Source organism: Salvia splendens, chromosome 8 (assembly GCF_004379255.2).
Source record: "Salvia splendens isolate huo1 chromosome 8, SspV2, whole genome shotgun sequence".
In the NCBI taxonomy this organism is placed as follows: Eukaryota; Viridiplantae; Streptophyta; class Magnoliopsida; order Lamiales; family Lamiaceae; genus Salvia; species Salvia splendens.
This window is the reverse complement of record NC_056039.1, coordinates 23,578,972-23,593,721: the sequence shown is the minus strand read 5'-3', so window position 1 is coordinate 23,593,721 and position 14,750 is coordinate 23,578,972. Positions and strand designations below refer to the sequence as shown.

The window sequence follows — 14,750 nt, the reverse complement described above, 5'->3', positions numbered from 1 at the left end:
GATTGTTTTCCATGATACCACGACAGATATAAGAACCATCTTTCTTAATAACGCAGTTGTCATTAAAAGAAATCGAATATCCATCAAAAACCAATTTAGAAACTGAAATTAAATTTCTTCTAAAAGAAGGTATCAACAAAACATTCTTCAACATAAAAAATCTATCACTACTAAAACGCAAATAAATGTCTCTCACTGCAACGGCCGCCACTTTGGTAGCGTCGCCCAGCTGGACTTCGATCTCACGATCATGTAGCCGTCTTGTCACCTGCATTAAGTCAGGATCAAAACAAATATGATCAGTAGCTCCTGTGTCAATAACCCAAGTGCAAGTAGATGTCGAAGCCAAACATGACTCGACTACTAGAGCTTGGTGCATACCTGTAGCCTTGCCCCTTTTAGGACAGTCTGGCTTCCAATGCCCCTTCTCACCACACTTGAAACACTTCCCAGAGGGCTTCTTATTTTCCCTTTTCTTCTTCTTTCCCTTAGCCACTTTGCCCGATTCTGAGTTCGGTGCCTTCCTTTTTCCTTTGCTAGGCTTGAAGCCAGAGGAACGAGGTATCGAAGTCATCATGGCAGCCTTAGCCTGGACCATAAGGTCCTCTGCTGAATGAAGTTCAGTCAATAGTTCTGCCAAGGTGTAATTCCTTTTGTTCATCTCAAAGTTGAGCTTGAACTGCTGGAAGCTAAGGGGAAGACTTTGAAGGATGATTGTTACCTGGGACTCGGGATCGATCGTCCCTCCCAACACCTCAATCTGGTTGAGGTGGTCCATCATTTCGAGGACATGGTCCCTCACAGACAAGCCTTCCATCATTGTCTTCGACATGATACTCCAAAAGGCTTGAGACTTAGTCGTTCGATTCTGAGTACCAAAAAGATTCTTGAGATTCTGCATAATCTCGGCGGCAGTTTCCATTGCAGAATGTTGATGCTTGAGTACTGATGACATAGATGCCAACATGTAGCACTTAGCCATCTCTTTCGCCTTATGCCACCATCTGTGTGCATCAATGAGTCCTACCGCAGTGTTAGCCACTGGCACTGGAGGTCGCGGGGTTGTGAGCACAAAGTTGTACTCTTCAGCTGTAAGAACGATGTCCAAATTTTGTTTCCATTGTATGTAATTTTGGCCCTCGAGTTTGTTTTCTTTGAGAATTGCAGAAAGAGGATTGAACAACATATTGACGATTTGGTTTGCACTGCAAAACAGAATATTTACCATTTGTCATAAACTTATGTAAGAAGTTTGATTAGATTAACCATAAAACTTTTCAAAATCTTACAACTGTAAAATTAAAATTTTGTACCCTCCAGAGGAAGTCAATACGCATTAAAATCTTACAATTTTTTACTGGTCACAACACCGACGAATAGTCCAGAGACCACAGAGTGGCATGGCCACCTAATGTTGCCTAAGCACAACCATCTCTTTAGCATTACAGAGTCTCATTTCTACAACACACTCCCATAACAATGCTCATGTGCTGCTAACAAGATCAAGCTATCTCATAAATCCTGTGTGAACTTCTGAATCTCGTAGTTTCTTAGGATTATTGTCCCCACAGAGCAGGTGGCGATAATATTAGAAACTACATTCTAGTTCATACTATTTATATTTGAGAAGTCCGCCCTCATGAACTTGCTATTTTCTTAGGATTATTGTCCCCACAGAGCAGGTGGCGATAATATTAGAAAAAGGCTTCATAAATTGCAGACCAATTGATGGAGACCATATACAAACGTTGAGTTCGTAATTATAGCTTAGATATTTGGGTTATGGTTTTTCTTTAATTATCCTTAGCCTTAGGGCAGAGAAAGACTTGATTAAATTCTGTTGGCATTTAATTTGCTGGATAATTTAATCTTTAGTTTAAGGTTGTTATCTTCATTTAGGAAACTGTTATTCTAGAATTTAATTCTTATTCATGTCTACTATAAGGTATATCTAAAATAAGCAAATTATTTAATCCTTAATAAGAAATGAAAAATAAATTCAAATTATTTCCTTGTTCAAGATTAGGAAGAGATATTTTATTATTTAATGTATTCATACATATCTATCCTTTTTAGGATCTTAGATATATAAATATTAGGAAACTATTAAATTATTCTTATCCATATCATCTAGGAATCAAAATAATATCATTTATTTCCATAGATATAGAAAATAATAAAAATATTCCTTAAATCTAGATAAATATTAGGAAACTATTAAATTATTCTCATCCATATCATCTAGGAATCAAAATAATATTATTTATTTCCATAGATATAGAAAATAATAAAAATATTCCTAAAATCTAGGCAAATCTTCCAAAAAGATTTTATTTCCATTAAATAATAATATTTCAATGATATCTTTTAATAAAATAATTAAATAATTATTAAAATAATCCTTCATCGTTATCTCATCGTATGAGGTTCGCACGAACGATGAACGACGAAAATTCGACGAGTTCGAACCAACACCTGGACGAGTTCATCGTCTCGAACGTCTGCGCACATGCGAACCAACACCTGGACGCGTCATCTCGGCCAGCAGCACGCGTCTTCGCGCGCTGCTCTCGGCACTACGTCGCGCCACTGCTGCTCGTCTGGTGCCGCAATCCTCAGCCAGCCGTCTCGACGGGTGGCGCGAGCTCTCGGCCAGCGATGCGCTTGGTGGTGCGTTCGCTCTCGGCCAGCTCGGACCATCCGTCTCGGCCGGCTCGCCCCCAGCGTCTCCCACTGCCCGAGCCAGCGGCACGTACACAGGCGCGACACTCTCGGCCAGGCATCTCGTCGGATTGCGCTGGACCTTCCGCCTAGGGTTCAGTCTGGCGGCTCGGCGCCTCGGCTCGTTCTCGGTCGAACTGCCTGGCCATGCCTTCCACCGTGTCGACCTTGACTCGGGTGCGTCTGGGTCATGCGGTCTCAGCCTACGGCGCGCACGAGCCCTAGCTCGCCTGCGCGTCGCCCTGTGATCGCGAGTCCCCGGCACCCACTGTCTCGACATCCCTACCTCGATCGCACGTGGTACGTTCGAGCAATTCAAGTTCTTTGATTCGATAGTTCTTGAGTTCAACATGCATAAAAATTAAACAAAACACAAGAACATTCTTCGCAATCAAATTGGACATGCATACATGAATTTCGCAAAATTTAAATCCAAATAATCAGAGCCAAAGACTGGCTCTGATACCAATTGAAGGGGTTTGGCAGCGGAAGCGTGCATAAATTACCGATCACATAAATTTGATCTATTTAGCAAATTATTTAGACAAATTCTATTCGTGTAATTATCACATGTATCATGCTCATAACTTGAATTAAAATCATGCTTTAGAATATAAAATCCCTAAAACATGCATACTACGGAGTTAGCCAAATTACCTCGTTGATTCGATCAAGAATCGAAGATAGCTTGCGTCTTCTCCACGTGAAGATCTTCAGTACTCAACCTCGGACCTTCTGACTGGTGTCCCGGGCTATACGCTGATATTTGTGTGGGCAAATCTCACCAACGTACTAGGACTTGAATAACGAAGACAGAAACTGCTCACGGGGGAAGCACAAATTTCGAACTCTCTCTCTAGAGGGGGACGGAAATTTTGATAGGAAAAATTGTGTTTTCTGTCTCCTTTATTCTCCTATTTATATAAGTCACATATTGGGCCCAGTCAAGGATCTAAGGAAGAATTTGGATCAGGCCACACCCAATTAGCTTTTTACTAATTAAATTGAACCCACAATTTAATATAAGCTTATATTGGAATATTACAAGCAACCACTACAGAAGTAATATTGCACTGCCTTCCAAATCCGAAATTACAAGTATTTCGGGTTTCCTTTAATTGCATTTAATTTATTTCCCGCGCTTAAGATAGAAATATCCATTAATTAATTATTGTCTGCTATGGACTTAATTAATTAACATATTTTAATTTCCAAGAGTGGACTTAGCAAGAAACTCTTATTTATTATTCATAGAGTAATTAAACTCTAACTAGCTAGGTTCCGAATAATAAAACCTTGTTTCGAGCTCCTCTTGTGGATGTTATCAAACGAGACTCTCCTCGCGCACGATTCAACGTAATAGATATCCTAGCACCGCTAGATAATGATCACCACTACCCAATATACCGGGGATCGTTGGGTGATGAAAAACCTGCACCTTTGGTATGTCAAAGTAGTAGATACTCAATATCGTATGCTCAATGCTAACGTACATTGATTAAGAAATTAATTATCAAGACCACGTCTTTCAATAGATAGCATAAAGACTCGTCTTGCTGTTAGATCCATTCAGTGCTATACCACACCAACGTCATCTTATTTCAATAAGGCTTAGAAATAATCGGACTGGCATTGCAACCTTTCGCGATAGGTAGTCTATGACTATCTAGGTTGTGAAATTCTTATTTTTCTTTGTTTAGAACTGGCCGTGTTACCTTAAATTGGACGACGCCCACAACCGGTCTACTAAAGCAAAGACTTAGACTTTGTTACGTTTGTTTATACATTTAAATATGCAATAAACAACCATTAAATGTAAAACATAACAACATTATGACAAAAAATAATTTGTTGCATTTATTGAAAAATAACAATTAGAGTTTTACAGTATCCAATCACTCGAAAGGTGATTTCTAGTATACAAAACCCTAACATGCATTTCTGCAAATAGATTGGCGTGCGGATGCTTTGGTCGTTTCTCACGTCTTGTGGGAGAAGAAACGTGATCAGTACCTAAACTCAACTCATTCTTCGTACCTGAACGTCATAATGTTTTCCAAATTTGTATTGTACAATTTTGTTATACCTCAGCTTGTTTCTGCCATGGTAAACAATGACCTCATGAGCATAGCAAAAATTATGGAGTAATTTTGTTCGACACGTTACATTACATTAAAGCAAAAAATAATAAAAGTGAATTCAACAAGAGGCATAATCCTTGTAACTACGTCTCCGGCGGCATGATCTCTCGACCCTTGGCCCCGGCTCATTGGGCCCTCTAACGTCAGTTGAGCTTTCGTGTTTCATCCCTGGCTCTTGGCGAGTCAATGGGCTCGACACGACTTGAGTCTGTTGCTCTTGGATTGTTGTAATCATATCAACTCCCCCAAGGAGATGGAACGAAAGTATGTCAAGATTGTCTCGAGCAGTTCCCATGTGGTGATGGAATAATGTGCCATCTTTGCCAATTGAGGTCGGGCGACCGAATGTTATCGTTACGACTGGAGCTTGAGCAAAACCAAGTTCTCTACACATTTTCCTTTTCGGATGTCCCATTCTAATTGACACATTTACTAAAATGGAAACATAATTTTATCTACTTAATTATCTCTCTTACTTCATATTTTCTCCACTCAACTCACAAAATAAATCTGCATAAAATTGCACGTCAAATAGGATATGCTCCATTTAAAGTGAGACGGAGGAAGTAATACTTTTAGTAAATGTGACAAGTATTGACGAACAGACAGAAAAGGAAATTAGTGATAAGTAATGAGTGATATGAGTAATAATTTTTCATTAACACATAATCATAAGGGCAAATAGCCATTTAAACCACCAAGTTTGGTCAAAATCTGCTCTATCCCACAAAGTAAAAGCCGCTAATTAAATCACGAAGTTTCAATATTTCTAGCTTATTCCATGGGTCGAATTTTAGGTGTAATCTTGGTTCTCTCTATTGAAACTCATCTTGTGATCTCAGTCCAACTTTAAGATCAAGATCATTGTGATTACACTTTGGATTATACACAGATTTTTTGTTGTGATTTAAATCTCAATCCATCTTGAAATCTTAATCTATGTCAACAAAGATTCCACCTAAAATTCGACTCATTTGATAAACTAGAAAAATTGAAACATCATAATTTAATTAGCGGATTTCAAACTTTGTGGGATAGATCAGATTTTGACCAAACTTGGTGATTTAAATGGCTATTTACTCAAATCATAAATAAATTACTCTCTTCGTCCCCCAATAATTATCCACTTTGATTTTGGCACGAGTTTTAAGAAATGTAAAGTAAAGTTGGTTGAATAAGTTAGTGGAATATGGATCATACTTTTATATATTACTTTTATAATAAAATATGAGTGAAATGAGTTAGTGGAATGTGATATCTATTATCATTTATGGTAAAAAGTGAAAGTGAACGGGAGAGTAAAATACATATGAAGATGAATTAAGCATAATGTGACGTTTAAAAATAGTTGTACGGTAGAGGAAGTCTTGCTCTTTCCCCGCCTATTCAAAAGGGAAAGAAAACACAAGTTTGAATCTTTCGATCAACAACAATCCCAATATTTTGGAGTCATAAAAGTTAGTTTCGTTGTTTTGTTTCAACTCTAATTTTGAATTCATCTCATATACCACAGTAGCATGGATGATTATTTGAAGAAAAACTTTGACGTAGAAGCCAAGAGGCCATCCGAAGAAAATCTCAAGAGATGGCGATCCGCTGTCTGGCTCGTCAAGAACCCTCGTCGCCGCTTCCGTATGGTCGCCGACCTCGCCAAGCGCGCCGAGGCTGAGCGCAAACGCCGCAAGATCCAGGTTCATTTATATATTTCTCGGTACATGTTTGCCTAAGAGCATCTCCAATGCTGGCGGACGTCAAATAGCCGTCAAATAGCCTTCACACTGCCACATCATCAGCACTACAATTCTCCTGCCACATCAGCTTGCCACATCAACTGGACATCAAATAGCCATCAAATAGCCTTCACACTACCTATCCACATCACTAATAACAATTATATAATTTAATTTACAATTGTATCAACATACATAATTTAATTTACGAGACAAATACGGAAAATTCGAATAATAATATTAAAATTTAAAAAGTACATTACTTTTAAAACAAGTGGTGCGAATGAAAATGAGGTTCAACGCGCGTATATATTGTGTTTTGCGAAAAAAAAAAAAAATATATTTAAATCCGACGCCGGTTTGGCGCCGATCCGGGAGCCACAATGGCGCCCGTGAGGATCGGCGTGGGAACCGGCGTCAGCGCGGGAATCGGCATGGCGACGCCGATTTTGACGCCGATTTCGCCCACGCCGGTTCCAATGGTTCGGCGTCAAACCGGCGTGGGCGAAAAATCGGCGCTCCGGTGGTGACGCCGACCATTGGAGATGCTCTAAGCACTTCATCATATATGGAAATAGGATAAAATTGATTAATTTTGCTTCTAGCTCTGGATCTGTGTATCTATATAATAGAGCTTTTAGTTTGAGTGATACTATGACAGATTGATAGGAGTAATAACATGCTCATAAAGTGCAAACTAAATAATTGATCAAAGTAACTTTAATTATTTTTATGCGTCTCATAATAAGTAATAACAAACCACAAATTAGTATTAATAAGTAGGAAGTTCAAACCGAGTGATGTGTGTTTGTGGATTGTATTTAAACATAAGTAAATGTTCTATTTAGTTGAAATTGGTACACAATACATATATGACCTTCTGAATTAATGCAATGAAATTTGCATGATTGCAGTACTCCCTTCATTCGTTCTTTAGTTCCTTTATAGTTGAATCATTTTTTCTATATCAGGAAGTTTCTTTATTGTTGGGTCATTTCCATTTATATTACTATGTCCCCCAATATGTGTCTCAATTTGACCCGACACGAATTTGAAGAAATGTAAAAGAAAATAGATTTAAAAAGTTAATGGTAGGTAGATCCTACTTTAATATACTATTAGTGTAATTGAGTCAGTGGAATGTAAGGTCCATTACTTAGGGCTGGCAATTTTTGACACGACACGATAACACGACACGAACCGGCACGAAAATAATGGGTTTGGGTCAGAGCTTATTGGGTTCGTGTCCTTATCGGGTCGACCCGTTAAGGACATGAAAATTTCGTGTCGTGTTCGTGTCGTGTTCGTGTCGGGTTCGTGTTATTCGTTAACAATACGTGTTCGTGTCGTGTTCGTGTTATCCGTTAACAAATAATATTTTAATATTATTAATTCTTATTATTTTCATTTTTAATAGGTTTAACTGTTATCAGGCCGTGTTGTTATCGAGTCGTTATCGTGTCATCTCGTGTACGTGTTGTTATCGTGTCGTTAATGAGTTCGTGTAGTGTTCGTGTCGTGTTCGTGTCTGAGGGTTTCGTGTCATGTTCGTGTTCGTGTTTGAGGTTTTCTTAACGGGTCGTGTTCGTGTTTGTTGTTATCGTGTTCGTGTCGACACGATAATGACCCGACACGCACGATTTGCCACCCCTACCATTACTAAAAGTAGTAAAAGTGAAATGAGACAATTAATAATGGGGGATGCAGGTAGTAATAATTAACTCACTTTTTCTTTCCTTGTTTATTCTATTTCTTACTTTATTCTCTCCACCTTATTAATTTTTCTACCTAATTCTCTCTACTTTTTTTCTTTCTCTTACTTTTATCTATTGTACTTTTTTACCTCTCTACTTAACATACTTACTAAACATCCATTTCCTAAACCCCGTACAAGAAAGAAGTGCATCAAGCCATCAACTAAGAAGGAACGGGGGGAAGTACTTTTTTAGCCAATCACGCTTATTTGGACCTCTCCTATCTATGTATACTAAGGCCACCCGCAACGCGTCTCGCGGGTGGCTCGTATCTCGTCCCGCCGAGACGAGACGGCGGCGAGACGCGTTGCAGCACCCCGTCTCGTCCCGGTATCGCCGAGACGCCCGTCCCACCGAGAACCTCGCGGGCTGTCTCGCAGCGCGCTTGCGCGACGTGCCCCGCTCCGGCGCCATGCGTGACGCCCACTCGCCGGCCCGCGAGTAGGCTTCGTCACGATGACGCAATAAATCATTTTTTAATTCGAATTTAATTAAAAATAAATAAATAAAAATCAAAAACGGTAATTTACCGTTTTTCGATCGTTTTCCTTTTTTTATTTTTATTTTTAGTTTTTTACTCTATAAATACTCCTATTTCATCCTCATTTCACACACAAATACGCATCAAATCCTCCAAATCATCTCCATTTCCTCTCCAATTTTCATCTAACCTCTCATCACTAAATGTCCGGCGACGGAAACTCTGGCGGTGGCGGCTCTGACGGGTTTGACATCAACGCGTTTGGCGACTGGGGGGGCATGTACAACGTGTTGGGTGGTTCCAGTTCGTCTACGTCGGGCACCCAGAGCTCGTCGACGCCGGGGGGTACCAACCACCCCATTTTGATGTCGATGCATACGCTCGTCCCTCCATCCCGAGGTATTCGCAGGGATTATCCCAAATTTGGGAAGATTATCCGGATGAACCCCATCCGGAAGGAGGACGAGGCGGTGGAAGCTCCAGGGCATTCGACGCCGTGGAGGAAGAGGCGGAGGCGGCCGAGGAGGATGAGGATGTAGGCCGGCATCCGTACAGCCGCAAGGACACGATGGCGGTGTACAACACCTGGATCAGCGTCTCGTACGATCCCATCGTCGGGAATCAACAATCCTGGAAGTGCTTCTGGGAAAAGGTCATCGAGGCCTACAACGAGATCAAGCCAAGAGGGTCCCGCCGCCGCACATTGAAGATGCTCTGCGCTCACTTTGACCCAGTCGACAGGGAGGTCAAAAAATTCTGCGGCATCTATAAGAACGAAGCGGCTCATTACCAAAGCGGAGCCACGGGAGCCGACATTCTGAGATCGACTTTGCGAGTCTACTTCGAAGACACCGGCAAAGAATTCAGACATGTCGATGTCTGAGAGGCCGTCAAAGACGAGGAAAGGTGGGCCGGCGGTGTGCGGTCCAGCTCGGGCTCGACGTCTAAGCGCACGAAGCACACGGCGGGTGGCCAATACTCGTCTAGTGGGGGCGGTTCGGGCAGCGCCGCACAAGAGGCTGCCTCGCAGGAGGTTGAGGGAACGGCAGACGATGCCGGGGGGGTCCTCACGTGTGCGCCGTCGGCTGCAAGGGACCAAGGCGGCGAAGGCGGCTAGAGGGAGGAAGGGCCGAGGTGAATCAAGCGAGGAGGGCTCGGGCTCGAACACCCTATTGTCCATGTACTTGACCGCCACGATAGCGGACACTTCCCGCATGACGCCTCCACAATACCAAGCCCATCTTGCCGGAATTGAGTATATGGCAAGACAAATTGGTATTCCACCTCCAGGTAGCTTGAGTGCACCGCCACCGCCTTCGGGAGATGATTCGCCGGCGGAGTAGTTTTTTTTTTAATTTCTATAAAATTGTATTTTAAGTTATGTTTTTATTTATTTATTTTGCCACGAATTTAATTATGTATTTTTTTTCGGATTTTAAGTTGTATTTTTATTTTATATAATGAAGTGTGTTTTTTTATTAATTGAATTTGTTGAAAAAAAAATGAAATTGAATGAATAGTAAGTTAAGAGATGATTAAGAGACGGATAAGAGATGGAGGGTTGCAGGTTCTGTCTCTTAGTTAAGAGATGGAGTGAAAAGTACAGTGTTGCCCATGAATAGTTAAGAGATGAGACGGTTAAGAGATGAATAAGAGACAGCGTTGCGGATTGCCTAAGTGTACTAGTTCTAGTCTCTTTCATCAAAATCAAATGCAAACCTATAGAAACAGTTAAAATTTAGTTCCACTAATATCCAAATGCTAATCATTTTCTGTGTCTTTGTTTCATTTTTGTTACAGGAGAAAATACGAATAGCTTTGTACGTCCAAAAGGCAGCATTATATTTTATCGACGGTAAACTCTAAATCCAAAACAAAACTCTTTTCGCGAGATTTGTATTTGATCTAAATCGGGGTAAATACACAATTCATATAAAATATTCCACCTTTGTTTCATACTAGTATACATACGTTACATAAATCAGTACTTAATTCGTGTATGATTTAATTACATTCCGTTGTTTTTGTCAGCCGTTGATCGAACCGAGAAGCTGAAAATCCCGGACGACGTAAAGCAAGCCGGATTCAACATCAGCCCGGACGAGCTCTCCTCCCTCGTCCGGTCCCACGACCTCAAGCGCCTGGACTCCCACGGCGGCGTGGACGGCATCTCCAAGAAGCTCTCCGTCTCCCTCGAAAACGGCCTCTCCCCGGCCGACATCCCCGCCCGCCGCAACCTCTTCGGCGAGAACAAATTCCTCGAAAAACCCCCCCGCCCCCTCTGGATGTTCGTCTGGGACGCCATGCAAGATCTCACCCTCATCATGCTCATCGTCTGCTCCTTCATCTCCGTCGCCGTCGGCCTCGCCACCGAGGGCTGGCCCAAGGGCCTGTACGACGGCATCGGCATCATCCTCTGCATCCTCCTCGTTGTCGCCGTCACCGCCCTCAGCGACTACAAGCAGTCCCTCCAGTTCCGCGATCTCGACAAGGAGAAACGCAACGTCACCGTCCACGTCACCAGAGCCGCTAACCGCCAGAAGGTCTCTATATACGACCTCGTCGTCGGCGACGTCGTCAATTTATCCATCGGAGACCAGGTCCCCGCCGACGGCCTTTTCATCTCCGGATACAGCTTATACATCGACGAGTCCAGCTTGTCAGGGGAGAGCGAGCCCGTGCAGATCGAGAAAGGGAGGCCGTTTCTCCTCTCCGGAACGAAGGTTCAGGAAGGTTCTGGAAGGATGGTAGTGACCTCCGTCGGGATGAAGACCGAATGGGGGAGGCTCATGGTGACTCTCAGCGAGGGCGGCGACGACGAGACTCCCCTGCAGGTGAAGCTCAACGGCGTCGCGACTGTGATTGGCAAAATCGGTCTGGTGTTCGCGGTTTTGACGTTCGCGGTGCTCACTGTGAGGTACCTGTCTGTGAAGGTCATGGACGGGGAGATTGCCAGCTGGTCTATGCTGGACGTTGTTAATTTGCTGAATTTTTTCGCAGTTGCGGTTACTATACTGGTGGTGGCGGTGCCGGAGGGACTGCCTTTAGCTGTCACGTTGAGTTTGGCTTTTGCGATGAAGAAGTTGATGAACGACCGGGCGCTGATCCGGCATCTGTCTGCTTGCGAGACGATGGGATCGGCCAGCTGTATCTGCACGGATAAGACAGGGACACTGACGACGAATCATATGGTGGTGACGAAGATCTGGATGGGTGGGGAACAGAGGAGTGTAGATGCGAAAAAGCTCGAAAACGTGGTTGCTTCGGAGAAAGAGAAGCAGGTTTTGGTTGATGCTCTGTTTCTCAACACTGCTGCGGATGTGGTGAGAGGGAAGGATGGGAAGAGTGAGATATTAGGGTCGCCGACCGAGACTGCGCTGATCGAATTCGGCCTTTTGTTTCACAAGGACTTCAGGGGGCTGAGGCAGGGATGGGAGATTTTGAAAGTCGAGCCGTTTAATTCGGTGAAGAAGAAGATGTCTGTGCTCGTGCAGAGCAGAGGCGGCGGCGAGGGAGGGGGAGGGAAGAGGGCTTTTGTCAAGGGCGCGTCGGAGATTATATTTGGGATGTGCGACAAGAGTGTCGGGAAGGATGGGGAGTCGTTGCCGATATCAGAGGAGCAGAGGAAGATGATAAGTGGGGTCATAGACGGTTTCGCCTGTGAGGCGCTGAGGACACTGTGTGTGGGGTTCAGGGATATGGAGCAGTCGTGTGATGAATTGAGTATTCCTGAGGAGGGGTACACGCTGGTGGCGCTGGTGGGGATCAAAGATCCGCTGCGTCCTGGGGTTAAAGAGGCGGTCGAGACGTGTTTGAATGCGGGGATCCTGGTGCGGATGGTGACCGGGGACAACATCAATACGGCCAAGGCTATTGCTAAGGAATGTGGGATTTTGACGAGTGATGGGATTGCAATTGAAGGGGCGGAGCTGAGAGATAAAAGTGGTGAGGAGATGAAAAATGTGCTGCCCAAACTGCAGGTTTGATAGAGAGCTCATATTTGCTAAATTGATCAAATGTAAGGTTGATTATATTTGTGTAGGTGATGGCAAGATCTTTGCCTTTAGACAAGCATAAATTGGTGTCTATGCTAAGAAAGGAATACCAAGAAGTTGTTGCAGTGACAGGTGATGGTACCAATGATGCACCAGCTCTCCATGAGGCAGATATTGGGCTCGCAATGGGTATAGCAGGAACTGAGGTTCGTATTCTCCCCTTCTCTTTTGAAGTCAGTCCACTCGTGTCATCTAAAAGAAATGTCTCAACTACTTTTTTCGAATGTCAGGTGGCAAAAGAGAGTGCCGATGTGGTGATAATGGATGATAACTTCGCAACCATATTGAATGTGGCAAAATGGGGTCGGTCGGTGTACATCAACATTCAGAAGTTTGTGCAATTCCAGCTGACGGTGAACATCGTGGCGCTGATGACAAACTTCATCTGCGCGTGCGTGTCAGGGTCGGCGCCACTGACGGCGGTGGAGCTGTTGTGGGTGAACATGATCATGGACACGCTGGGCGCGCTAGCGCTGGCAACAGAGCCACCACACGACGGATTGATGAAACAACCGCCCGTGGGAAGGAACGCGCACATCATCACGAGGGTTATGTGGAGAAACATCATTGGCCAGAGTATCTACCAGTTGATCGTGCTCGGTGTGCTCCAGTTTTATGGGATGGAAATGCTTAACCTCGATAGTGATGCCACTCTTAGGTCCTTGATCTTCAACACCTTTGTTTTCTGCCAGGTACATATAAATTGATAAATGACAACTATATCAACAGCCTATGTTATAGAATGTCAACAGTCTTCATGTTAACATCTATAACGCAGGCTGTTGACGTAGTTATCAATTAGCTGGATGAGGCAACTAACCAAGTAGCATATATTTGTAAAACGGGAAGGTATTCAATGAAATAAACAGCCGGGATGTGGAGCAGATAAACATATTTCGAGGGATATTGAGGAGTTGGATATTCATAATGATAATGGTGTCGACGGTGGGATTCCAAGTAGTGATGGTGCAAGGGTTGTGTAAATTTGCGGGGACAGTGCCATTGAGCGGGAAGCTGTGGGCGGTGAGCGTGTTGGTGGGAGCGGTGGGGTTAGTGGTGGGAGCGCTCCTCAAATGCATCCCCGTTCCGACGAACAAGCATCACGATGGATACGAACCCTTGCCGTCTGGACCAGACCTCGCTTAGATTACATTACATTACATTACATACATCTCTCTCTCTTTCATTATACTATACTACTAATAATGTCGCCAAAGGGGAAAATAAATGTTGTGGCGTTCATTTTCCTTTCTATAAATAATTAAACATTCCATGCCTTCTGAAATAAGTACACAATAACTGAAACAAGTAAAATCTTTATGAAAATAATTAACTAAGCAATCTTTTTATATTATTATTATTGCGTATTTCTTAACATAAAAGTGTGACTCATTACACTAACTTAATTACATTCATGCGCATTTCTTTAAGATAAAATATGCTAATGCATCCTTATTCAATACGAGATTTATTTTATGTAGTATCATTTAGTGAGTTAAGTGAAAAGAGAATAAAATAAGAGAGATGATAAAATAGAGAGAGTAATATTTCTATTTAAATAAATAGTGCTCCCTCCGTGGCATACATTTCGTGTTTTAAGAAATGTAACGAAAAGTGAGTTGAAAAAATTAGTGAAATATAAATCTACTTTTATATATTAGTTTATAATAAAATGTAAATAGAATTAGAGAAATATGAAGTCCACAACCAAAAATGGTAAAAAGGTTAAATGTGACAAATTTTATGAGAAAGGCGGAAATGAAAAAAATGTGAAACATTCAATTTTCAATTTATATTCTTAAGAATCTGCAATTTTAGCGGTGACACCTCAAATAGCATTATATGATGAAGAAGCATGCGTAGAGAGG

The 14,750-nt window shown here is 42.5% G+C and overlaps 1 protein-coding gene across 1 annotated transcript; it reads left to right on the top strand.

Annotated features, from left to right (window-relative positions):
• Positions 1-6,379: 6,379 nt before the first annotated feature.
• On the top strand, positions 6,380-14,028 carry LOC121744453 (putative calcium-transporting ATPase 11, plasma membrane-type). The gene is made up of 6 exons (XM_042137993.1): positions 6,380-6,553; positions 10,628-10,682; positions 10,859-12,807; positions 12,870-13,028; positions 13,113-13,574; positions 13,732-14,028. The coding sequence occupies exons 1-6, from the start codon at positions 6,380-6,382 to the stop codon at positions 14,026-14,028; spliced, it is 3,096 nt and encodes a 1,031-aa protein (XP_041993927.1).
• Positions 14,029-14,750: the final 722 nt, after the last annotated feature.